Here is a 27323-nt window from a genome sequence, read left to right as displayed (position 1 = left end):
TTGTTGGAGCAGACTTAAAACAAATTTACTCTTCCCTTGGGGTATTACAAGAATATTTGGAATTCTTGTTTTGGATTCACCATGAAGACAATCAAATCCAAATTATAAAATCTTATGTGTGTTGTCAGTGAACTTTAGATTTTTGCAGTCACAAAGCAAAAATTGGGACCAAGATCATAGTTGCATAGATTAGATAAAGCTTCATGTTCTAGGTGATGCATAGATGTATTTGCATATACTGGGCAAAATATTCCCAAGTCCACAAGTAAGAATAATTTTGTAAAATGCTAAAGATAACAAACAGCTAATGGCATACATACAGAGTCTTTGCAATGTGAAAAAAGAGTTTAAAAATATGTTATAAATATTGGGTTATTCTAAGTGCAAGTACAGGCTCAGTAGAGAATACACTGAGCAGAACTTGGAGGTGCTGTGGATGAGAAGCTGGAGATGACCCAGCCATGTGCACTTGCAGCCCAGAAATCCAAATGTTTCTTGGGCTGCATCTAAAGCTGCATGGACAGCAGTGGGAGAGGATTCTGCCCCTCTATTCCAGTTTCATGAGACTGCACATGGTGTGCTGTACCAGCTCTGTGGCTCTCAATAGAAGAAACAGACCTGTTGGAGATGGCCCAGAGGAAGGTCAGGAAGATGGTCTGAGGGCAGAAGCTCTTTTATGATGACAGAGTTTGAGAGATTAAGCCTGGGAAGGGAGGATTCTGGGGAGATGATGTAGCAGCCTTGTGTAACTAAAGGGGGCCTACAAGAAAGCTGGGAGGAACTTTTGACAAGAGTGTCTTGTGACAGGACAAGCAGGGAATAGCTTCAGACTAAGAGAGTAGGTTAGATTAGGATATCAGGAAGAAATTCCTTCTTGTGAGGATGGTGAATCACTGAAATAGGTTGCCCAGGGAAGTTTTGCATACCCCATCCCTGGAGCTGTTCAAGGTCAGGTTAGATGGGACTCTGAGAAACTTGGTCTACTGGAAAGTGTCCCTGCTCACAGCAGGGGGACTGAAACTAGGTCATCTGTAAGGTCCCTTTTAACTCAAACCATTCCATGATTCTATCATCTGGCAACATCATTGCATCTTTTTCTGCAGCAACAGAAGAAAAAACTAAAATAACACCAAAAAACCCCCACACCCTCAGAAAAACAACTTTAAAAGAAACTTACACATGTTAATCCAGTTACTAGAACCTTGTCTTTAAACAATAAACCAAAGGTAAATTCTAAAATCTGTAATTCTGTTTTCCTGAGATGGCTGCAATAGAAGTTTGAGCATGTGTTCTCAGAGACAGGATCTGACTTGACCTATGAAATTCTGAGTAATGGTATTATCTGTTACTTAAAGTAGTACATAAAGAAAGCAAGTAATAATAATGACATTTCAGTCAAATAAAATTCAGGTTCAGTTTATTCAAGATTAAGAAGGGGGGGTAGGCTGGGGTGGAAACCAAGAGAGCCATGCCATGAAAGCCATGCAGCTGAACAAAAAGAAGTGCAACAATTAGACTCACAAATGTTTGAGGAATTTCTTTGAGGTAATTGTAACCCTTAGCAAACTCAGAATCCAAATGACATTTCTCAAATGTATTAAGTTTACATAACAGTCGTATAGAAGAGTGAACGGTTCTTCAGCATTTCAGTAAAGGCCAAGATACACTTTTAAACACCACAGTGGGCAGAACTAAATGCCTACATTTTAATTTTTGTCAAGATCCCCTTTTCTAGTTGCATATACACTTTCAATAAAAACTAACATACCTATTCAGCCTTCTTGTTGAAAAAAATATGCATATTGCAATAAGGAATGAGGCACAGCAGAGTAGACATCTCACACAACCTGCAGTAATCCAGAAAATTACACTATGGCACAGGTCTAAATACCTTTCTCTTCACCCTGGAGTGATACATAGTTAAAGGAGACGACTGGTGGTTGCCAAGAAATGGCAAAATTCTTTCATTACTGTATGGAGAAATCTTTATTAAAATAAAAAGTCAAAATACACAAATTACGGACTAGAAAACGGACCTATAGAAAATCATATTTTCATTGCAAGTGGAAACCAAGGGACATGGAAGAGAAGTCCTCAAATTGACTTCTGGACATTTCAGACCCTGTCTTAAGGCTTTCAGCTAGAAGAAGATCAAAATATTTTATAGCCTGTAAGAAAAATGCTATTCTGGGGGAATTGTTATGTTTTCCAGAACATGAGCTGCTTAATCACAAATATGCACATATAAAATAAATCCTTCAACATTAAAAGTAAAATCACTTCAATATTACTGAATAGCCAGCTAAGATTTAAGAATCAGTTTGTTGGCAAAATAAAGGTAAGAAATAATTAAAATACTGGCTCTGTGGAGAGAAATATTTAGAACCTGGTAAATGGAAAAGCTCACACAAATAGGAATGTACAAAGTACATACAAGATGTATTGTAAGTGAATTTTCAGCAGGTACTCTGTAAATGCTGGGGAAGCAGAGGAGACCACACACTTATCAAGAACATTATGAGGCTAGTAAATGAACTATCATGCTGAAGACAGAAATGACAGATGAAAAACAAGTTACAGATAAAGAATGGTACTCAGTGCACATAAAACCACTATTTATCTAAGGCAAAGTATGGAAGTTTGGCATGATATAACCTGAGTTAATACTCTTGGTATGTACTTGGTGTACAAAATGATTGGAGTAACACCATCATTGTAATAGTTTTGAATCCCCTTATAATATTTTGATTCCATTTACAATTTATGGGGAAAATGGCAAGATTAGCTGTATTTTGTAACCTGCTAAATTTTACTCAACACCAATGCCAAGACTTACAGTAAATTAAATATCTGCAACTATAGGTTACAGGCTAGTTGTTCTAGATTTACAATAACAGAAAAATTTGGATACTTCAAGCATCACCAGCAATGTTAGAATTCTATCCTGTAGCTACAAATATTCCAAAATATCGTTTGGAAATCATATTTTGGCAGTAGGTGCTTTCTATATGTACAAGATATTTTGAATACTTTGATATGAAAATTTAAGGAAACCTTCATATAACATTGTATTGTTTAATGTACTTTTCGTATCAACTGCAGTAAACAGCCATTCAACAATACTATGACTACTATATCTAAGAAATAAACAGAATTGCAGACAGTCAAGCTAATAAAATACTGCTGTCTGGGTATGAAACAAAGTCTCATTGGGTAAGAAAAGTTAAGAAAAGCAACTGTGACATATATTTATTATTTAATATAAGTTCGACTTCACTAGTCATTTGCGTAGCACAATACTGTGTAATTCAAGGCATTTATATTTGGTATGCAACAGTGCACTTATAACCCCATAAACTCCTTCTTGAGTTGCAAGACTGTTACTAATTCCTATTTAAAATAATAAGCTTTTATTAATATTTTTAGTGCAGAGTTAATTCTCCCCAATACGCATTTTTGTAAACTGTTAAATTTTCTGTAATAATTGATAGAGGTGCTGCAACATTTCCTTGAGTAGGAAGGATATAAAAAAGTTTACACTAAAAGCGATATTACTGTAAATTAATTGTGATCTGGTCCATTCCTTTACAAAAAGCCCTAGAATTGTCAACTAAGCAGCCACTTGTGACCTAAATTCGAATTCTCTGATCAGTAGCCTCCTTATATTTTGAGTTGCAACACTAGTGATTAAGTTAACATTTCCTTTGACAAAGAAATTTGTATTTGCACACAGCCTCAAGTCACATTAAAACCAAAACATAAAGTAAGTACTGATTTTCACAATCAAATCAAAAATGCAAGATTTTCTCCAAATAGTATCATAAGAATTATTCCAGAGTTCAATTTCAGTATCAAAGGTTAAGACAAACTCACTTTATACTGCTTATATAAAAAATGAAATCTGAAATTCTTACATTAAAAAATCAAGCAAACCAAGACAAAACTTGGCATATTTTTTATCATTACATAATTTTTTTAAGCTAACATGTATACTTTTTTGATATAGACTGTAGTGACCATAATAAATAATTGGATAAATCTTCCTTCCACCCTGTTTTTGCTTTTGTTGATGATATTCAAATAGTTCTGGTTGTGAAAGAGGAAGTAAATATAGCTGTTCAGTATTCTTCATATCTTGGTGTTTCTCAATTCATTACAATTTTGGCTGATTTTCTCGTACTTCTTCTAGTTTAGAAAGGATCCACTGTGTGAAGAAAAAAGTAAAAATCAGAAGCACAAAACCAAAAGGAACCTAAACTGATGAGAAGATGCAAAAGCAACTTAAACTAATGAGAGAATGCAAGCTGTCTCAAACCATGATCCCAGGGAACCACACCCCATTGAAATATACACAAGACTCATTATTTTTTTGTGAAAATTACTAGCTACACTAGTTAAAAACAAGCAGAACTTTGACAAGTAGCTACCTTATAGTTCTGGTAGCAGATCTGAACTGTTTCTACTATCTATTGTGGTCAAAACTAGTCATGTCAAAATGAACGAATTATATAGAAAACGTGTATAACAATAGCAGCAGTATCATATATCAAATAAACTGCTGTTTTTTAAGGATTTTTCTTCATTCTTCAAAAACACCTGTATTTTGAAGAACAGAGCAGTAACATCCCACCCCTGCCCACCACCTGGAACAAAACTAGGAGTAATTTACAAATACTTTTGTTCTTTTAAAATGTACTATTTTAATTCATATTCTATATTCTTTAATTTTTGTTAGCATTACTGTTTAATCAATCTTTCGTCAGACTAATGTAATTCAGAAGATTTATAATAGACAAAAGTAGAGATTTCAGTATAGAAAAGTCTGGTACTGAAATTAAGTATTTTTGAAATTCAGTTCTGAGTATGTTATTGCTATTTCCATGTCTGTAATTGGTATGTGAAAACACTGAACTTTAAATATAGAGAGTTTCAGGTTAAAAGTACTTATATTACACTTTTTAAGTCAAATTTACCACTATAATTTTAATTGTATTTTGACTTTACCTTAGCATCCTCTGGACTTCTAAAATTAATAATTTTTCCAAATTCTTTGGCATGGAAGACAGACTTAACTCGTTCCTATAAAAAAACCAAAACCGAAACAGTAATTCAAAATTGAAGTTACTTCAGGCTTTAAGACTCTAATGCTATTTACTATCAAGGCAGCTGTAATGGTCCAAACAGCCATATGTACCAAGAACAGTCATCTGAATATGTTTGCATCACATGCACGTACCCTGAGAGACCATTTTTTGCATGAAAGCACAGTAGAGTGAACATTCTAGCAGTAACAGACTCCCCTTTTTACCATGGAGTCCCTGGATAAAGGTCTATAAACATGTGTAGGAATGGAAGGCAGATAATGTACATGTAGTAATAAAATCTATTAATCCCCAGCGTTTTAATTTGTAATTCTCCTTCAAATCATTACTTGAGTGGACATTCCACCAGTACTGACTTGCAAGTAAGTGGACTTAGGTAGTGAAAACAGCAACTTAGGCTTCAGAAAGAAAAATGTTAGGAGTTACTTGCAAAATATAGTTTTCAACCATAAATCTCAATACAGAGCATAGTGCAGACATGTTAATGGATTCTGAAATGACTGCTGTGTAGGGGTAAAGATGGGTATGTTATTCAGCATTGTCTGAAATGGCAGAAATGCTAAGAATTATTTCATCCTGTAAAAGTTCACTTGCAGTCAGAAATCCAGTTTGGAGGATTCCAAACCAAAATGGCTCTGCCTTTCATGCTCTCTGCAATAGAAACAAATAATCTGAGTGAAAAACTGAATGACGTTGTGCACAATCGAAACTGTCCTGACAACCAATATGTGTACTTACACACGCGAAAGTTATTAAAAACAGAAACAAATCACAGGCTGACAAATCTATAGTGTGTTCAATTTATAGTTTGTTCAAAATCAAAAGTTCAATAAAGTTCAGATAACATGCCAATAAGAATTTAAGATTTTTTTTTTTAAGAAACTGCCTCTATAAATAGTCGTTGGTGGTCATCTTTCTCCTTATGTCCTTTGCCAGCTTACCAGGGAAAGGAATTCTAACATATTTTTTTTTTAAGGAAAAATTGCAACTAAGAGCAACATTCTTCAATTTGCATTGAGAAGGAAAAATATATGTCATTATGGTCATTCTTGAAGACAATATAACATTATTATTTGTCCCAGAGAGCATAATAAAAGTGTACTGCAATCTTCCGAGTCTTTTGTTATATCAGCATTTTCCAGACTCTGAATATACCATGAACTGGTGCATACAAACGAAAAATTCCTACAGCTCAAGGAATCATCTCATCTGCAAAGACCAAGTCACCACGCCACTTAAAACAGTCAGAGACCAGTCATCTGAGGAGTCCACCCATGCCAAGTTTCAACTCCTTTCTCTGAGTGCCTCTCAAATACAAAGGAGATCAAGAATTCAGAGGAGAGTGGGCAGAAACTCAAAGTTTAATTTTATAAACAGTAACACAAAAAGACAACAAAATACAGTAAGAATAATGTACCTTGGCTTCAATGCGCAATCTTCGACCATCAACGATGAATGGTTCTTTGGTAAATTCATCATAAGTGTATTGCCATTCACATGTCAGCTGTCCAAACGCCCCTTTTGTCACAAATAACACACCACTAGGCACCAGAAAATAAAAGTAGTTTTAAAAATTAATGTAAAAAATACTTAGAAGTTATCATGTTACCTTTGCTCTAGTGAATTCATTTGTTATTGCAAAATAGGTTTGATCTCATGATTTCTAACTATACAGCACATTTTCCAAAAAAGAGTGAATTTTCAAACTCCCTCTAACATTTAAAATACTATGTTTCATAGCAAAACTTTAACACTACTTCAAGCTGTATCTGAGAAGGATGCCTCATACTCTACTGCTAGACACTGGCTGTTCTTGTATTATCCTTTCTTCAACACACCATCGCAAGTGATCCCTCAGTTCTGCTGATTTTAGCCTAACCTAGTATATAAAAAATCCTTATCAGCTAAAGAAATCTTGAAATCAATATTCCTTTCCCTCCTAAAATAGGAAAGAAATAACACTGAACACTCTCCTGCTGAACAATGACACTACTGAAGATAATTAAAAGCACATTAGGCACACCTTCCCCATTATTTTGTCTACATATATGGTGACAGTTCCATTACTGATCAGCAGTCATCAAGGCATGCACGTTTTCATGATTGTTTTAAGTACATATTATTTGGAGTCAAAACGTTACCTTTTTGTTACCATTAACAGATCTGTACTGTTGACCATAGCATGTGCAATATATCTGAGTTTTGCAAATCTTCCATTTTCAATTTTCTAAAAGAGATAAAAGTTTTATAGCTTTGAATATGCAAAATATACAAAAATGTACTAATTTTGTGCTTAAAAGTTATTTATGCTCCAAAAATATAAATTGTAACAAAGCATAAACTTTTTATTTAAAAGACTGCTTTCATAAAGTCAGAATATAACTAACATCTGTAGAAGCTAATGTTCATAACTACTTGGCTGCTGTTAATACACCTATGCAAATAAAGATCAATCCTAACCAAAACTGACAAGGAACAATATAATTTCTCAAAAAAATTCAGTTTTCTACATACTTTTGGTACACACTGAACTTGCACTAATACATTTCTGAAACAACAAACAAAATAAAGACTCCTTTCCTCCTTTATCTCATTGCCTCCAAAACATCGACTAATGAACTCTGAGAATAAATCTATACCTAACTGTACATAAGCACCATTATCATGTAGACAGTGGGATCTTACAATAATGCATTTGAGGTAATACTTAGCATTCCTCTATATTATTTTGTTTCCCCACGAACTTAACCATTTCCTACAATTAATGTGTAGCAGAATACTTTTAATGAGCAATATATTTTAAATATTGATGACAGCATGTGGAAGCCAAATTACCTGGGACAGATCAAAGCTTAGCCTGGATACCCTACAAAGAGGGAATAAATCTGAGAGCTTGGGAGGTGAGATGTTAGGAAGATGCTAATAGACTCACCCAAATTTAAACCCCATTGGTTTAAGACCTTAGACTTATAAAGTCAAGCCCCTGCCCTGTAACCAGAGTTGGACACCTGCCCCGTAACGACAGTTGGACACCTGCCCCAGGTAAAACCCTATAAAATGCCAGGTTAACCACGCCCCCTGGTCTTTGGATGCTGCCTACAGTCTGATGATTAAAGGGATACTTCTAGGCTATCCATTGTACCTGTTCCATTTATTAGCCATGCTCAACTTGGCTGAATTGGGAAAGGGGTCGCAAGGACATTACCCCCCTAGCCCCCCACCCTTAGCGACTATACTAGATTAATAACTTTTTAAAAACAGAAGCCCTCTACCTCTCACGTGACTTGGCAACCATTGGATTTCTGACTTTCTGAACAGTGAGTGATTAAATTAATGGTCAAATTAATATTGCTGCATCTTGGTTGGAAATAGCAATATGACTGCTTGCACGCTTCCCAGCTGTTACAACTTGGAAGCAACACCTTATTAGAACAAACTAGTTTGACTAAATGAAGTTTTAACTATAAACATATAGCTTCAGATATGTATGCCAAAATTTTAAAAATATAGATTAGTTCTTAAAACGTTTAAGACAGCAAAGCCATTCAATGTGTGTTCTCCAACAGAGTAAAATGATGAAGACATTTAATAAGTGTAAAAAACCTCAAATTCGAATGCATGGATAATTCCACTTGCCTAAACAGACTTTTTAAAATTTTTGTCTTCCCCAAAGATACTGATTTTTTTGTGACTAAAATGCATGAATATTTGAGTAGCAGGTTACCCTAGAAAGATCTTTCCAAAAAGCTCTTAGAAAGTTCAAATTATTTCTCTTTCGCCAAGTCTATTAAGCTACAAAATCACAGCTATTGGTCATGTGCCTACTTACTTAAGTCACTACTTCCATTTATTTCTGCAAGAGCTAGTGTCAAGAGCAGGACAAATTCAGCAAGAAGAATGGCATATGGGCTTGGAAAATATGGTGGGTTTTTTTTTAATTTTTGGAAATGTATTCAAGCTTTCACAAGGTGTTGCTCTGCCTCTGAAATATGTCTCTCCCTACCTCTTGTATTAGAAGCTTGTACCTAAATAAATAACAAAAAAACCTATCTAAAAGATAGTCCTTACAACATCCCAGTACCTAACACGCTGCATGGTTAGAAGACAAAGAAGGCTATATGGACAGACTATGGACAGCATGGATAGGATACCTGACCCACAGGTTAGGCTACTGGTCTAGGTCTGTGGTATGCTGGACTTTCATTATGGCTTAGAAAGAAAGACAGGGAAATGGAAGAGAAGGCTGACAAGAACTTAAAGAAATATCACGTGGAAAGAGCAAGAGTGGTTCAGAATTGGTATAAAATACACTTAACTGCATTTAACAGCAAGACACTGTGACAATGACACAAATTTCACTTACTGACCAAACATATAAATATCACATCAAATGATATTATCTCTGTTTTAATCAAAGTAAGTATAGGGTAAATACATTTAGCAATTTAGCCCTATTAGGATGAAAAGGACTTCCCACGTTGGAGAAAGTAACTTTCCTATGCTTTGCATAGCAGTGAAGTAAGGCTCTCAATCCAAATACAAACCCCCTGAAGGGGGACTTAAGAAAGGGTGCTACCTCTTTCTGTCTTCTAATTAGCTTGCCAGCTAATTTTCAACAAGTCATGTCCCTCTGCTGTAACTCATTCAGTTTACAGACAACAAATGGGGAATTGTGAAAATTTTTATGGAAGGACAGCACTTAACTATTGTACATGTGGCAACCTTAAACAAAAGCTATTTAAACATATACCAAGTACCACAAAAACACTGTTCGCATGTGCCATACACTGAGATAACTAATCCTCATTGTTAGCTATGAGTCAAAAATCATAAACTCAAGTTATCTGCATTTATAGTTTTTTAGAGAACAGGAGTTAATTGGAAAATAAAACACAGAGAAACGGTTCACAGGCTATTTACAAAGGGAACACTTGCCAATGCTAAGCAGTAACTACTTTTAAATTTTCTGCTTTTGGATTTTTCAACCTTTTATTTACAATCTTTATCTCTTTTAGCATTAGACTTATACCTATTCATTAGGAAATACATCATAGCGGGAGACTGCTGACAATTCTTACAACAAGCTCACACTACTGCACTCTACTACCGAAGTGCCTTATACAACTCAAACATAAAACAATATAAAATTGATCACTCAATACAGATGCATAAATAGTTCTCAAAACTTTTACGGTATGTAGGTATTGTTTGAAGAAAGACAGCTACTTGGACCACTGTTTGGTGATGCAAAACTATGAAAGGTAACATTGATCCATCATTCTTCTTTCTATGTTACTTTCAACATTGTAAGAAAAGATATACAAATTTTTAAAAACACAATATCTGTATTTCAAATGAAAATATTTTAATAACCTGATTAAGTTATCAATATGCAAATCTATTTTTAAAAAGACACTCCAGACACTGTAAAGTATGAAGTAACACAAGAAGACATCACCTCCTTTGCAAATTTTAACCTGTAGTTCAATTACTTAGATGTCACTGCAATAATCTAACAGTAAATGTGATCATTTACGCATATATATGCAAATATGCTCAGTCCAAAAGTGGTATCTCTGCACTTAGATGATTCCTAATCACACCACACCCTCTTAATGCAACGAGAAGCAAGCACACAGGCCTTTGACAAAGTTCGAAATGATACAGAGCAAAATCAAGTAGTAGAGGCAAAAATTAAAATCCATGATTCTTCTGTTAATAGTTCTAAAGAATATTAGTAGTATCTGTGATACTTAAGTCAGAATGTATGATATCCTTCTTGAACTCATCTCAGATGAAACAGTAGGTAAAAAAATACTGAAAAGGCTGTTACTGCTTAAAAAGTGGATATAAATCTGTTCTTTCTTGATGTTCATATTAACTTTCATCTGGCCTAACAGTTACACCTAACAATTACCCCAACTTTTTGACATCATGCGTCTTTTTTCAGAACTGAAAAGCAAAATTATTTCCAATGTTCTTCAAAGAAATATGGGAGATCCAGTTGTACCTGAAACATTCAAAATCCTTCCCACAGGCAGTAACACACTGCAATACAGCCTTTCATCTGTTTTTGCAAGGCATCCTTCTGAGGTGACAGCATTACAAAAGAAATAGCAACACATGACCTGTAGCAATCATAAGCATCAGCAATTTCAGCTAAAACCATCTCCCAAATTTAGTTTGTCCCCCTTTTTCTCTGCAGTACTAGAGGCAAAAGGTAATTCGCCAATAGATTGCCCTATACAGCAGTTTCTGAACGCACAGTGCCAGAAAATGCAATCTTAACATTTTTAATGGTTCTTCCTCCAAAATTTTGATAAATGGAAGCCAACAGTCAATGAAAAAGATAACATTACCTCGTTAAGTATGCAAACATTTCAGAGATAACATTACCTCGTTAAGTATGCAAACATTTCAGAAGTTCTTATTGTTTTAGAACAATGCTGACTGTTCAGATGGTGGGAGAAGAATTAATTTGCAATATAATACTTACTGGTACAGAATTATCTATTACAAGATAGCTTTAAAGTGCAGCACAAAAATCTGAATTTACTAACAAACCACGAAAAAAAAAAGAGAAAATTGCGCAAACATTTCAGTGAATATAGAATAATTTATTTTTTTTTAAGAAACCAGTAACTTGTAACGGTATTAGGTAGAATTTATAACACCAAATTGTAGTTGACCAGTGTTGACACTTGCCCCTCACCCCCCACGTCTAGGTAAATAAAAAACTAAATATTTTCACATATTACATATGTTTTATTACACAGTGTCTTGAAGAACTAGTGGTATTTTTTCTACATCTTTCTGTGGTTTTTACATGGAGTTTAGTTCTGGGGCGGATTTTTAACTTTTTTGTTGCTATGAAAACAAAAATATTGATTTATAAAACGAATAATTCATAGTCAAAAAACAAAATAAACTGTTATTTCATATGTTTAAGGATACCAAAAGATACACAAAATAAGTATTAAAAATATGGTAAAGCAGGTGATAAATGAATAATTAAAAGTTTATGATAATGATTCTTGCAAAATATATGTATTTTATCTGTTAAGTACCTTTATAAGCCATTTAGTGGTCTTACACTTCCTAGTTCCAGGAAACATGAGAATCAATGTTGGAACAGAACAGATGAATCCATTTTAGATATACTTTAGACATGTTTATTGTTAAGAAGAAAAGCAGACAAAATACTTTTGAAATAGTAATTGAATAAAACAGTCAAATAGCATTTTAACACCAATAAGGACTGTACAAATCAGTCAAGTTTTACTAAGCATATTTAAAACAACAGTAAATAAACCCTGTCAACACTTATATAAATGCAAAACCATTAAACACAGCTTTTAAAAATACATCTGGAAATAAGCTCTAAGGTATTACTTATTTCTTCATATTCAATACTATTTTACCTAATGTCTCGTTTTATCTGTAATACTACCTTTATTATATTATTGCATGTTTGCCTAATACTCATCATCATACAGTTTATCCCCACATTTTTTTCACAGTTTAAAAAGTAAGAATTTAGTATCACAAAACCCCGATTTTTCAGCAGGAATTATAGCAGCAACATTTAAAACTTAAAGGTCAAAAGAATGTGACAGAGGCCATGTATATGTGTTACAATCCACATTATCCTAACTGTCATCATCATCATCACTACTACTGTGAGCCACAGTCCACTCTTTGTAGGCCTGCCTTTTCTGAAAGCATGGTAAGGGAAGAAGAAAGCAGAAGTATTAGTTAAAAAATACTAGTTTGCCTGGCAAGTTTGTTAATTAAAGCAAAATAAAAACACAGAAAATCAAGAAATTCTGAAGTGACATGGTAAGTTTAGGGCATAGTGTGAGCACACAAAATAACCTATATCCTATTTCCTTGGATCAGCATATACAATCTCTAAATCACTAAAATAAATTTTATTCCAACCTAATCCTGTAATCTCTTGAAAAGTTTCAATACAGTGACTAGAACTGAACCAGTCACCAGACCTGTATGCAAAGAAGCATAGCAAAAGGGGAAAGGAATCCTTTTATCCATAAGAAAATGTTATTCTACTCAAACTCTTTCAAATAGCGGACATGCAATACACTGAGTCTCATGCAAAAAGAAAGTAACAGCTCTAGAACCGCAAACATTAAGAACCAAAAACATTAATATACTTAAGGGTTAAATTAAGATACCAAATATCCTATTGCAGAACTTAATGTCTGGGGGAAAAAAAATGCAAATGTCTATTTTCTGATTTGACTGTCTACAGGAAGATCTGTCCACTCTGCTTGGAGCTTTGAAAATATTTCTTCAAGAGTAATTATGCCTTAGAATCATCAACAGCAAAAACTAATGTGAAGCTAACATTAGTTAGTTTCAGTTTTAATTACTTTCAAATGGTGGCTCCTATCACAAAATATCAAAAGCATTACACAAGGCCACACTTTAGCGTTTTTTAAGTTGAATAAAGGAGGATACTGTAGTTAGCCATAAAATACAGAAAAATTAGAGTTACACGTTACATGGCAGATTTTTCTAAAGCTTTCTCAAAAAAACCCCACAAAATACAAAAATGTACAAATTTAAAAAGCAAAAGCACTGTAAAGTCAGCTCATTAGAGCTGATTGTTCACTAGCATTTGTTTTAGCAATATATTTTAGAACAAAAAAGGGGCTATTTTAAAATTTTTCTTCATAACAAAAAGAGGATAAAGATTAGTAACAAGTGTATGCTGTTCATCAGTAGTAGCTTTAACTACCAAAGGGTAGTGGATAGTTAAGGTAATACTGCTTTTTAACATCAGTTAGAAACGGGACAGCACAGGTTAAAGCCATCTCATACAAGAAAGGCACAGGTATACTATTTATTATCAAAGTACTTTCACAGTCTGCTGAACTATATCACCAGTGAATGAAACAATGAACATAGCTAAGGTGCTTCCAAAAGATCAGTCCTTATCTAACAGAAAATGAATGACAAACTAATGAAATGCAAGAGAAACAGAAACAAGAGTGGAACTCAACACGGAACACACAGCTGTGGCAATAATCCAAATTAGTCATAAAATGCTCTCCAAAGACTACCTCATTCTTATTTACTTCTCCAGAAAGATTATTCTGGTATGACATTTTCATTGCACACTGTAAATCCTTCCATGTGTATTTTTTAAATTCTGTTTAAATTTATGCAACCACTAATTACTACTTTATTTGTTATGGTTGAACATTTCTAGAAAGAAGTTTTATTTCTAACAGAAGGGAAAAACGGAAACTCAGTAAGGTGTGTCACAATTGAAATTATTTCCTTTTCTTAGGGGAATTTTTTGAGTCAAATTTGCCTAAATGTTAGATGAATCATTAAGAAGTGTTATTCAACATACACTTCCTGCAACAGTATTCCACTTCAGAACTGTTTATGTTCTTTCAATGGCTTCGGCATGACATAAATACAACTATTTCTTAGTGTCTTTAAAATGCTGTTTTACATAAAATTGAGACTTAAAAGTCACTTTTAAAGGTATGTATTATAAAATTACTGAAAAAACTATGTGTATTTATCAATACTTTTCACAAAAAAAATTAAAGGCATAAGACTTTTCATTTGCACATATAAACCTTTTTCTTTTTTCAGAATGTTCTGTGCATAAACTTTTATAGATATATTGATTTATTTTACGGTGTCTTCCTCAAAAGTTGCATCACAGCAGCCAAATCCCCAATGTGGTTACATGCCTAAGAAATTAAATTAAAACTTCTTGACTACTGAGTTACTAGGTAAAAAGTGAATGGGAATTGAAGAAGTGGGAAATTCTAAAGTATTTATTTCTATGTAAGGTGAGTTTAAATGTCTGTCAAAATTTTATCTTTCATTTTCTTCACCTGTAACATTTGACTTCCAGTTCCATCTCTTAATCTGTAAGGTCTAATAACTCCATCTTCACTGAAGAAGCGAGGTGGGCGCAGGCTTATCACATCTTCTGATGAATCTGCAACCCTGACAAAGCAGAAAACTTAAGATACATGTCAATATCTCTACTCAACTATACTGTTTAGCTAAGGAACTAAATTATTTTCTATACAAATTAAAGTACTCATACAATGACTATTCTTGTCTTTATATGCACTTTTGCATAGTGGATTACATGAAACAGCAATAGACTCAAATCTATTTCCAAGAATCACTATTATTGAATTAGATGGCACAGAGCAGCACATGCCTGCAAATACTTAATTAGTGTCTAACTACCACACTTCAAAACTTCAAAAGTAAAAAAAACTGTACCATACGGATGTTTCGCTCTCATATTTTTCTTGTTTTTCTCTGCTAAAGAACTTAAACAGGAAAACAAAAGAGACTGGCATTCTTATGGTAGCAGAAGCGATCCAACTCACAAAGAACAGGGCCACTGAACAATTTAAAGTCAGTAAGTGCCTCTTCAAAACACTGTCTCCTCCTTCATTGCACATAACAGTGTGAGATATTCTTCAACAATGAATTTATTAAAGTGAGACTACCACAGTATTTAAATGTAGTCTTTAACATAGTTCTGAGACTGGCATAATCTAGTGGTCTTGGAACACATCTCAAAGTAGTAATAATATATAAAGCAAGTTTGAATGCATCTGAGAAGTCCTTTCTTCCTGCTTATTTGAGGTAAAAGTTAAAAATCATCAAAGAAAGTCTGATAGCTGAGATATTTAAGCTAGTTTTTTCAGTAATGCTAGAAATACCTGAGATGTGTCTGTGTTTTTAAAATTAAATCAAGTGTGTATTTTGTTAAAAAGCCACCTATTTATTATGCAAATAACAAAGAAATGATACAGACACAAGGTAATACTAGTATTACTATTGTTTCTTATGCCATATGATATTTTGTGCACGTATTTTACTTACTTTTTAATACCCTGAAATGTGCTGCTTGCCATATCTATGATTCCACCAGTAGGCCTAGCTACTGCTCCCACTAAGCCTTTTCCAACTCCTTTGAAAAAACCAGCTGCTCCTTCTTCCTGAGCTCCTAAAAGCATTAAAAGTAGTAAATCATTATAAACCACAGTTTCTCTTAAAATCTTAAAAGTTTTATTACCATTTAATTACAAATCTTATTGGATATACAACTATGTAGTCTCCACACAACAAAGTTCATCTAAACAACATTTAAGCTATAAGTCAGCAGGAATATAAAATCTTGACAAATAGTTTCATAACTCTGAATTAGAACATCTCATCAAATATCGAGAATTTACCAGTGTGTGAACATTTAATGCATCAAGACCAAACCTACCTCTTATTGGTTTTGTAACTATTCCTGTTATGCCACTGACAAAACCCTACCAAGATAAACAAAACAGATATTAGAAATATGCTTCCATATAGTATTTTTCATTTTTTTAACATTTTTCTATTTCATTGGTAAATAGACTCAAAGTACATGTCTTGGGAGTATTTTAGAATTCACTAGAAGCCAACAGAATTAGAGGCATCTGCTTCACAGTTTGTACCTTCTTTTCTACCCTCTTGCATTTCTCTATAAAACTATCACTCAATTATAGCTGTATACCTGCAAAACTAAAATTAAGAAACTAACAAAATATTAACTAAAAAAATTGAAAACTAACAACTGTCTGGTACTCTGCTCGGTATAAAATTAATTAATTTTTGTTTTCCTCCTTACAGAAACTAGTCCTTTTCCACCACGTGTGATACCCTCTCTCAGACCAGTGGGTTGTTTATTCATGGCTTCTCTCCTTTTTTGCTGGTAATCCTCATCCATAGTTATTGCAGCTACTCCTTTTGCCATAGCACCTGTGATTCTTGAGGCAGCTCCTGCTAATCCACCTATTGGAATATAAACCAAATTAAAATTCCAATGTGATTTACAAATACTCACCTCTATTGTTTACTATTAAGCCAACTACCATCATGGTGCTGAAACTTACCAACAGCTCCCCCTACCAGTGCTTTAAATCCTAGTGCCATTCCTTCTATAAATTCCTCAGGACCCTGGATGGCTCCCTATGAGAAAAAAAGGATCCATTCATGATGAGCTTTGAATAGTATGCATAACGTATTTTTAAATCTTATATTTTTAAGAGATTTATATGTAACAAAGAGGACGACAGGATGACACTGAGTGATAAAGTGTAAAAGCACCCACAAAAGCTCCTGTGGCAGACAGATTATTTTAGAATACTAATTAATCCCCTGAAGTCTCCTTATTTTAAGGAGAAGAGAAGGATTTAAGGTATGAGCTGTAAGAAATGGCCTTTTGGCAGTTAAGTTAAATGGACTTCTCTGCCCTTTATAATCACTTGAGACTTCCAGGCATTTTCACTTGACATTTTTGATTCTAAATCTAAATTTAAAACCAAGAAAGGTATCAATACAGATTTTCAGTACAATGTGTATCTACCTACTTGTAAAAAGGCAGCAGAGAATTTTACCTGGTAAGGTTCATAGAAGAAAGCTTCTACTCCTTCAGACAAGCCTCTTATGAATCCAAATGGATTACCCAACACATCAAGGCCAAGAATAAGAATATACATCTGTTTAATAGCCTAAAATAAAAATAGTTATTAGTGAACATATTTCCTAAATTACATTAAAACAAAGGCAAACAGTGTAGTATCTCAGATTAAAACAGTGGAAGAAACATGAGTTCAATATCAAAAACTCAAAATTGTGCAGAAAAGTAAAAGTAGTTGTACTATAAGGACGAGAAAAATCAGTGAGTATACCATATTATGTCAGCCAAGAAACAACAATACTGAAAAGCATTTCAGTAGGTCCTTATTATTAATGATGGGTGGATAGAAGAGGCCTAATTCTTTTATGCAAAAGTATTTTTGTTGGGTTCTCTCCACTGGATAACAGAACTTTCAACAGTACCTAAAAGCCAAGAGGGAACCATGATTCATATAGCATTAATGTCCAAAAAAATGCATTAGTATTATAATGCCAATCATGTTCTATCAGAGCTCCATCATGTTTGCTTCCCTTATCTATTCCAGCAAGCGGTTTTGTTATCCATGCCACTTGACAAGGCAATAAAATTCTATTAATCAGTAATTGGTTTGTATGCACTAATTTAACCTTTGTACATAGATAAAAGGATGAAAGTAATTTTATTTAGTTTAATAGAATCAAAGTGCACAGTAGCACTTTCAAAATATAAATTTATTGGAATATTGACATTTTCTTATTCTCTCTCACCTGTTTTGAGTAATGCCTTATAACTGATGATTGGAGCTGCTGTGTAGTACAGAAGTGATACCTGAGCTCAAAGAATGCCAACCTAAAAGGAGAGAAGAGAGAAAAAGTAAATCCTTACTATGCAGAGCAAAATAAAACTTAACATATATAACATTGGTATAATCATTGTGAGTGATTTTTATATTCATATTTTTAACCTACTTAAAGACAATATCTTGTACATCTGTAAGGGTGGCCCCTATACTCTTCAGCAGGAGATTCAAGGACTGAAATGGTATCAATTCATTCTTTCTTTCTTCTTTGTTACTATCTTCTCCACCTGTACTGAGTGAAAAGCTCAAGTGTAACTGAAGGACAAAAAACAAGATTGGGAAATAACAGGGTTAGTTGTTAGATGTATGATATTTCTATATTAAGTAGACATTTCTATTTTAAATCATTTTTTAGATGATTTAAAATTTGAGTTAAGACATTTCTAGTCTGACTGAAACCAGTCTGACTTTGTAACAAAATACACAAATACACAACGTAGGCCAAGAAAAGCGGATTGACATTTAAAGCCAGAGTGAAGAAATTAAAATTCTGCTCACCTTGCAGAATCATTGGCACTCAATCCATAACCATGAAAGACTAATCTTTTACTAAAACCTCAAGCCCATTTGTTTCATCCTACTTCCTCCCTGCTATCTTTCTTGTCAAATATAATTCCTAACATCTAATAAGATACTGCAAAAAGGTGAAACTCAAATCATGCTTTGATCTACTTCCCATAGATAGATGGGAGACTCTCTTACTGTTACAGAGCCTGTGAAGTCCTATCACAGTTATAATCATGTCAGCTACACACTAATCTCGTACTGTGGATGTGTATGTTTTTATGAAATTACGTCATTCTCAAATCCATAATACACTGTGTGCACACAAACCAGAGCATTTTGCAAGGAACTCTTAAATAATATAGTGAAAAAAAAAATACTCATAAAGAAAGTCATAGGAATGCAACAGTAAGTTAGTGGTAACAACAAAAATACTTTCCTGGCAGCTTTTTTTTTTCAACCAGCTCTTTCAATCTTTATTTCCAGTGCCTACTATCCTGCACAAGTCAAAAAATTTTCAGATAGCAAACTCAGTCTGAAACGTGAAAAAGGAATACCTTGATTGGAGAGATATGGAAGTATTCATACAAGCTGATTTGTGACGTATCCATTGATGACACACTCATTAGTTCTTCTTGAAGAGATTCAACATCCTTTTTGAAGAGCTCTAGCTGTAAATGCATTGAAAAAGATACTTCTTCAAAATTTGGAGTATATAAAACTACTAGTCGTTTGTCATGGATACAATACATTGACTAATACTACTTTCACTCTCCGGTGTACAAACTCCTCTCATTGTCCCTGTACCATAAGTTTTAAAGCCTTCTTTGCATGGCATACAAGATGAGCATAAAGCCATCTGTATTAGTCAACAGTAATTCAAAACCTCATAGCTTCATATTATTCCCAGATACACAGAAAGTAACCATTGATATGAACACAGAAAATAATTTAAATTTGTTTAAATACAAGCTGAATAGTTACAAATTTAAAATACACTTATCTTCAAACAACAAAAGGTTTCTACCTCTTGATCACTAGGCACATCAGTCTGTGTAAAGAATTCACCAACTGCATTCAGAAAGCCAAGATCTAATCTGAGATCCATCTCTTGAATCAGAACCTTAAAATACCTATACATGAAACAAAAAATAATTAAGGTGTTCTACAAAAACATGTAACACTTAAAGCTAAGTATAGGGTATTTAGACCACTTAAACAACTTCTGGTAGTGCTTTTGGTGGGGTTTTTTGGTGTGAATATTTGTTTTTGTGGGGTTTTTTAGGTTTTTTTTTGGTCTGTGTGTTTGTATTTTGTTACTGGTTTTCTTTTTTAATTTGTTTTGTATTTTTTTGAGGGAGTCATCATTGCTGGTGAAAAGAAGGCTTAGGTATAAGATAAACAATTCCCACTTAGGTGTAAGATAAACACGTTTCCACGTAACCAGAATGCTTTTAAACACATAGCAGCATTTACCCTGGTATATAGCATACTAGACACAGATTTTTTTTCTCTAAATAAAGATGACTAAAAATAAGCATTAAAAAGACATTTAAAAATCCTTGCTTTACTTATCAGTTATGATGATAATAAAAGACACAGAGCTTTCATCTCTGTTAAAACACTCTCAGTTTCTAAGACTGAGTTTGTGTTAAAATTACCTTTCCTTAAAATTACCTTGCCTCTATAATAATTTTAATTTTAAAGCTTGATTAAACATATCCAATAGCAACAGAGATGGAAAATGTCAAAATACTTACTTAATATGAGATATTTGTGAATGTCCTGAAGTTCTCATGACAATACTGACATCAGTAAACGGTTTTGGTGCTATGAAGTTGTCAAATAAAAAGAGATCAGCACAGATTGTTATATGATATACATAACTTTAAAAACTTTTTTTAATGAAAATGTCATATACATTCAGGGTTTTCTCAATCCTGTACAACAGGATTACATAATGGATATGACCGGTAAACAACTAAGACAGGGAAAAGACCAGGAACAGAAAGTAATAGGAAGACAAGGATGAAATGGAATATCAAAATGCTATTTTGAAAATGCACCATTTTCATTTAAAAGCAAATAAATATTGATATACTAGATTTACATAATTTCCTTAGTCATGGAATAAGATTTTCCAATTGCTGATAAAAAAATGCAAACTAAACAAAGAATTTTGCAGATTCATGTGCTGTAGCTTAAAAACAATCATATTTAGAATGAACAACTGACATCCTACTAGCGTCTGAACAAAATTGCAAGCAGTGTTCTTTGTCTCAGTCCAGAATCCTTTTAATATTAGTTAGGTCTTCCAAGTGATTTTCACATGAGAAAAATAATGAAAGACTCCAGTTCATCACATAGTATAGTGACATTGAGCTCCATGCTCCAAGCAATGGAGAAAGCTACTGAAAAACCATACAAAATATAATTTGCCACCTGGAGAGCTTATAAATGGTGCGTCACTTAACAACTTTGAGCTTAGGCATATTTCTTTTCTTACTGGTTAAAATTACTTCAGATAGGTTACTAGGTCATGCATTGCATGACACTAGAGCAGAAGGGAAATAGTGGAAGACTAAAGACGACAAGTGAATCCTCACTGCCCCAAAACTCCAAATGCAAGTAGCACTGAAACAGTGCAATAGATTCACTACCATTAAAATTAAGAAGACTTATCTTATGAACAGACAAGTCTTCTCATATATTAGTCAGCATTAAATTCTAGTGGTGGTCTGAATTGAAAACCTCCTTTTAAGCTTATATAACTTCCATGTTATATGTTCTGCAAAACCAATTAAGTACTGTGTCAAAAAGACACTCTTAAAAGTTATAATAATGACAAATAAAAGACATTTTCTTTTTTCTGTTAATTGTTAACTGTTGAAATGGTCTTCTGTACATGTTTTCTTTGTAGAGGTAACTGCTTCCTTACTTCTACCATTATTATTCTGTAGTCAGAAAGCTCATGCAGACTTTACCTGATAAATCTGACAGAACAATTAACTTCAGTACAAGCAAGTTATCTTGTTGTTTTAAAAGGAAGGATTATGTTAAACTAGAACAAACCTGAATCCAAGGTGATGGACTTTGGAGGTTTAATAGGATAGAACACAAAGGGAAATATGGCTCCAGGAATCTGGTTTTGTATCTAGTAGGGGTAAGGACAGGACAAGGTGCAGCACATTAGCTTTTCAATAGTGAATATTTTTAAATCAGGACAAACTCTAGAGACAAATTCATTACCTGTAGCTTTCCACCAATCCAAAAGCAGAAAAAAGGCACTATTGTACTTAAAATGTATATATTTTCAAGATGTAATAACCCAATTCTAATAATTTAGAAAACTTTTTTTTAATTGGTAGTAATAAATGGTCCACAAAAGTTTTGCAATGGATTTGTTTTTAAAATCTTGGGCATAGCAAGACAAGAAAATTTCACCTCTTTTTGTTTTTTATACAGAAATGCTCCAATAAAAAGCAAGATGAATGCCAAATATTTTTTTCAGAACAGTCATAGCTGTCTTCCTTTTTTTCCAAGAAACACTTAAGTAGAATTTTCAAAGATTGAGAAGCACTGATGTAAAAGCCAATGATAACAATTAAACTGAAAACATGAGAAATCCAAACAATTCTAGAAATGAGCCCACGTTTCTACACAACTTGTTCCTTCAGAATAAATAGCAACTACTTTTTGACATGACTCACTTGAATCCTGTAAATTTGAATTCTAAAAGACTTCTGATGTGCAGAGGAACTGTATTCCACTTTTAAAGCCGGCAGATAATTTCTTCTGATAGGAATCTCATTTGGCTGTTGAATCTTCATGTTCATTCCATTAGGAGTTAAACACACCTTTTATATCATTAAAGAAAATTTAGCATGCCATTTTAAAATCTTGCTTTATATAATATACTTTAAAATTTACATTGTTCACCAACATTGTAAAGCTCAGCAGTAAAAGTTTTGCAGCTTTTAAGTTAGATGTCATAACTTTCCTTTACTTAGAGCAAACAAATTTTGCCATAAATTTCAACAGAAATAAAACTACAAAATAGTGCATTATTTGGGGGTTACTATCACTTAACACATAGGTATCTAGAGGAAAAGCTGAACAGTGTAATGGACTATGACTGAGATAAAAATTGGACCATTTATCTATTCAATGTTTATTTTCCTACAGCACATTTCTAAGGAGTATCTACAATTCATCCATTGACAAGGACCTAGCATTTGGACCATAATGTCTGCATTCCAGAATGATTTCTCAAATTCCTTTTTCAATTTTATGTGGTTGAATGACAGCTAAATCATTCCGCAACAAGCTGTTTTAAAAATACAGGATTTCAGGCTAAAACAAACAAACCAACCCCAAACTAACATATTTACTGGTATAATATATGAACCAAATGCAAAGCTTCCTCACTGTAGTTTTATGCATATTTAATAATACAATCTCCAGTGTTACACCTCAACTTCAAAGTGAAGTACTAACAAGAAAAATAGCAAGATATCAAAAGTTTGTGGATTTTTTCCTGCTTTTTTTAAATACAGAGATAAAGAAGTGTTTTCAAATGGAGTAGGTAATCAGTCATCTCAAATTTCACCATAAGTTTTATCAAAGACAGCAAAATGATATATTAACTTTTTCTTGTACATTCACATAATCAATGGGATTAGAGAACTATCAGTATTACCAAAACATTCGATTCCAACTCAACAATCTTATTTTCTGAAGGACTTAGCTCACTGTAATCTCTAAATTCTTGTTCTAACTTATCGATTTGCTTAACACTCATTGGTCTCCATCTTGACTTCTTCTTGGGTTTTGTCTCCCACACCACATCAGAACTTCAAAAACAAAACAAAGAACCGAAAGAGAAAGATTAGCTTTTCGAAAACAAGTTTTCACAGTACTTTAAAGTGATTTTTAATAGGTTCTAACTAGGGAATGAGAAACCACAACAAAGCTCTATTGTAGCTTTTCAGTAAATAGAAGTCACCCAAATCATGCACTGCCTTCTTAGTACTAAGCAGAAGCCAGTCTTTCCAATATGATGAAAAAACATTAGATAACAGGTCTGTGTAACTCCCCACTTTGCTGACGATGGGTATGTAGTGATACTCAAGAAGTTCCATTTCAGTAGTACTGCCATCCATTATTCTACAATCTCAATACAGTTTTCTGCTTATATTCCTGCATTAATTTTGGCTTTTTAAATTTACTACAAATTGAAAAGTTCAAGTCACAACAAAATGCCTCCTGCTCTGCATCTCATTTCTGACAGCTTGCTTATTTAGTATTTTCATCTAAAATCAGTAAGTGGTGATTCTGATTTACATGTTTCCTCTACTGATTTCATGCTGGGAGTTCTGGGTTTGTCTCTTGCTTGGTTTTTTAAAAATATTATCCTTTTTTCTGTCTGTCAGTTGTATTAATGAAAATAATTAATCAACCTTAAAGGGCATTACACTTTTTTCCACTGGTTCTGTGAGCAGCTCTGTGCCTGATTTCACTTCATAGTCAAACTTAAAGCACAAAATAGGGCACAAACCAACACTAGCAGGCAGGTAGAATGTACTTCTTTCCACATATTATTATATAGCCTACAAACACAGCCACCTAATCTCTTCTAGCTATATCTGCATCTAGCTGTATCTGTGTCTGTGTTGAGACACATCAATGGCAGAAAAAAAAAGGCAAACTAAAGTTCAAAACAACAAAAAAATCAAATATGAAAAGGACTACTATCTTGACTGCTGAGAGTTTCCCCCCCCACCTTTTTTTTTTCTTTCCACCTTTTTTGGTTTTGGGGAGTATTTTTGTCATTCCTAAAAAAAAGGAAGCCAATTTGAACAGTCTTGCCATCCATTTTCATGAAGTTTCACTTCTCATCAGGGTTTGACAAGAAAACAAAACTAACTATAAGCACTGCTAGATTCATGACTATGTATGACTGCTTTCAAAGAAAAACAAATTTAGTAAAATCTCAACACTACTATGAATCTCAGCAATTAGCTGCCACTTTTAATAGAGTGTTTCCTTTGTCTAAATGTCAGAGTACATTTTCTCAGGTGAAGGCAAGGACTGGAATTTTCTTAGTAAATGATGGATGTGATTACATGAAGCCTATGTGTATGAAAAGTCCACGCTTGTTTGTTTTTAAGTACAGTGCAAAGAATTAATCAAGAAAGAAACAACTCTCAATCTATCAATCTCATAACTGTGAATAAAAAGAAGCATGTGGATATGGCAATTATAGCAAAGTGTCCCTTGATTCCAAAGAAGCCCTGTTCAAATGTATAACACACATTTCCTAAGCATTATATAATTCCTTTTCTGCTTCCCTCTGAAATGTTATAGTAGGAAACCCAAGTAGTAGTGCCCTCCATCACTATAATTAATCAGCCAAAACTAAAGGGACCTACAAGCTTTTGCATTAAAATTTCCAATGCAGAATTCAGCTGTTTCTGTAGTGAAGATAACGAAACCCAGTGACACAAATTATTCGCAGACCTTACTCCTTAAAACTCTATTATCACTTCTCAAACTATGTGGACAGGAAATACTTTCTGTTCAGTGCATTGAGAATTCTGCCAGACAGAATTACAAATACATGTTTCAAAACCACATACATCTAAATAGTTATGTCCTGGGTTGCAGTGTAGGATGTACACAAAGTATTTATTCTATCACCATCTTCATGAACTGTTGAAACCAGGCGAGCTAGTGTTTTCCCAAGCCTCCTGCCTCTTCTGCTAATGGCCCATTAACGCCTTTGGGGTGTTTTCTGCTAATAACTTTTGGGGTGTCTCCTGCTAATGGCCCATGAGTCACAGGTAACTCCCTCCAGGGGTTATCTCTGTTAATGGGCCATCAAGGACCCATTTCACACTTCTCATGCTATTGTGAGATGCTCTGCCCAGGGGGAGGAGCCAAGCATTCTCACCTGGATATAAGCTGGTATGTGGGACAGTGCAAGGGCACTTATCCACTGGATTCCCAGAGGACCAGAGCTCCCAGACTTTTCTACAGGATCACTGCTTCAGGAAGAGCACTTCACCTGGACTGCTTCCACCATCCTGCTCAGGTTGTATTCTGACTCTGTCAGTGATCCTTTGTGTTATTGTATTTATTTTATTTTACTTTTACCTTTTTACCTTTCTTCTTATTAAATTATATCTCTGACTTAGAGCCTCTCATTCATTTTGCTTTCAAACAAGAACAAGTTAGCATATGGATTAGTACAAAACACAGTGAAAACATTTCTCTTGACAGCCGGAAAAGATAGTGGTTAGGTTTGAATGTTATTAACTCAGACCTCTTTTTGCTCTTTCAGTACAAGCCAAAGTGGAATTCACAGAGTGAAAACAGCTGAAGTTAAACATTTTAGATTGTCGCACACAAAGAAAGTTACCTTGTAATTCCAATGTAGGACACCTCTTGTTTTGTGTAATTATTAACCAATGAAATTCCAACATCTTGCAAAGACAGAACAATTTCTTGTTCTGCTAGTTCTGCTTTTACACTTTCATATGTCAATTTAAATACATTCTCATCTTCAGTGATCAGGACAATACGCTGCAAACCTTCATAAAATGACATTAAATAGACCACCTTTCTGGAATCCACATTGAGTATTTCCATTTTGTCCTACAAACAAGAGAGGAAAAGTTTTTACAGCTCTATTAATCATTCTACTTCACAAAAAATGCTGGAGTCTTAGCAACACAACAATGGAAGACATTTTTTAAGGTACAGGAAAAAATGTAATTATAAAGACTTACAACAGCTTCTCATCACACACATACTGACACTTTTCAACTGAAGACTGCTTACTGGCACAAGCTCTGGCAAACAAAGTGTTACTTTTCTGTGTTTGGAACTCATATATGAGACTGCTGATCATACTCATTAAGTATGAAGTTTCATGCATACACTGATGAATGACATATAAATATAAAATCAGACAACATTAAAAGGAGATTTTGATTAAAAAACATACCTCTTTTGGGGAAATTTCCTCAGTTCTATTTCCACATCTCCATTTTAATTTCTTAGATCCTGTTGGGTCTGCCCACGTGTACAACACTGCCTTACTTGGCTGAAGGCAGTCTTCCAATTCACTGAGGGAGCTAGATTAAAGTAATTTTAAATTCAAATGTCAATGAATATTTCGTGTCAACGACCTTTTCATTCTAGCATTTCAACAAGAACACTAATTATATTTTCAAGTACTGAAAACAGAACATAAATAACATTATGCATGAAAAAACACAAAAGCATTCTCAGAATACTATTAAGAATGAAGATTTGTGCTTTAAAATACATACACATACCTTAAAAATAAAATATATACAGTAGATTTTATACACTCATTTTCTTCCCTCCTTGCGATCAACATTTT

At 33.8% G+C, this 27323-nt stretch overlaps 1 protein-coding gene across 2 annotated transcripts in view; it reads right to left on the bottom strand.

The window, feature by feature from the left end:
- Nucleotides 1–400: 400 nt before the first annotated feature.
- VPS13A (vacuolar protein sorting 13 homolog A) overlaps nt 401–27323 on the bottom strand; it is a gene marked incomplete at its 5' end in the record, with an annotated part of 101478 nt that continues 74555 nt past the window's right edge. Inside the window, 20 exons of one of the 2 annotated variants that reach the window (XM_083883857.1) lie at nt 401–4204; nt 5005–5079; nt 6520–6643; nt 7244–7329; nt 14984–15098; nt 15999–16122; nt 16390–16435; nt 16780–16943; nt 17045–17120; nt 17549–17662; nt 18318–18399; nt 18519–18664; nt 19471–19584; nt 19941–20046; nt 20674–20743; nt 21986–22067; nt 22624–22770; nt 23613–23766; nt 26334–26569; nt 26922–27051. In XM_083883857.1, coding sequence (XP_083739983.1) covers nt 4154–4204; nt 5005–5079; nt 6520–6643; nt 7244–7329; nt 14984–15098; nt 15999–16122; nt 16390–16435; nt 16780–16943; nt 17045–17120; nt 17549–17662; nt 18318–18399; nt 18519–18664; nt 19471–19584; nt 19941–20046; nt 20674–20743; nt 21986–22067; nt 22624–22770; nt 23613–23766; nt 26334–26569; nt 26922–27051 — 2242 coding nt within the window. In that variant the 3' untranslated portion in view covers nt 401–4153. Of the gene's footprint in view, nt 4205–5004; nt 5080–6519; nt 6644–7243; nt 7330–14983; nt 15099–15998; nt 16123–16389; nt 16436–16779; nt 16944–17044; nt 17121–17548; nt 17663–18317; nt 18400–18518; nt 18665–19470; nt 19585–19940; nt 20047–20673; nt 20744–21985; nt 22068–22623; nt 22771–23612; nt 23767–26333; nt 26570–26921; nt 27052–27323 lie in introns of those variants that run through there. The other variant, XM_083883858.1, reaches the window with a different exon arrangement.

The sequence above is a fragment of the Zosterops lateralis genome (genome assembly GCF_965231275.1).
Source record: "Zosterops lateralis genome assembly, chromosome: Z".
NCBI lineage: Eukaryota > Metazoa > Chordata > Aves > Passeriformes > Zosteropidae > Zosterops > Zosterops lateralis.
The sequence above is the reverse complement of the archived record's forward strand: the minus strand, read 5'-3'. Positions and strand labels throughout refer to the sequence as shown.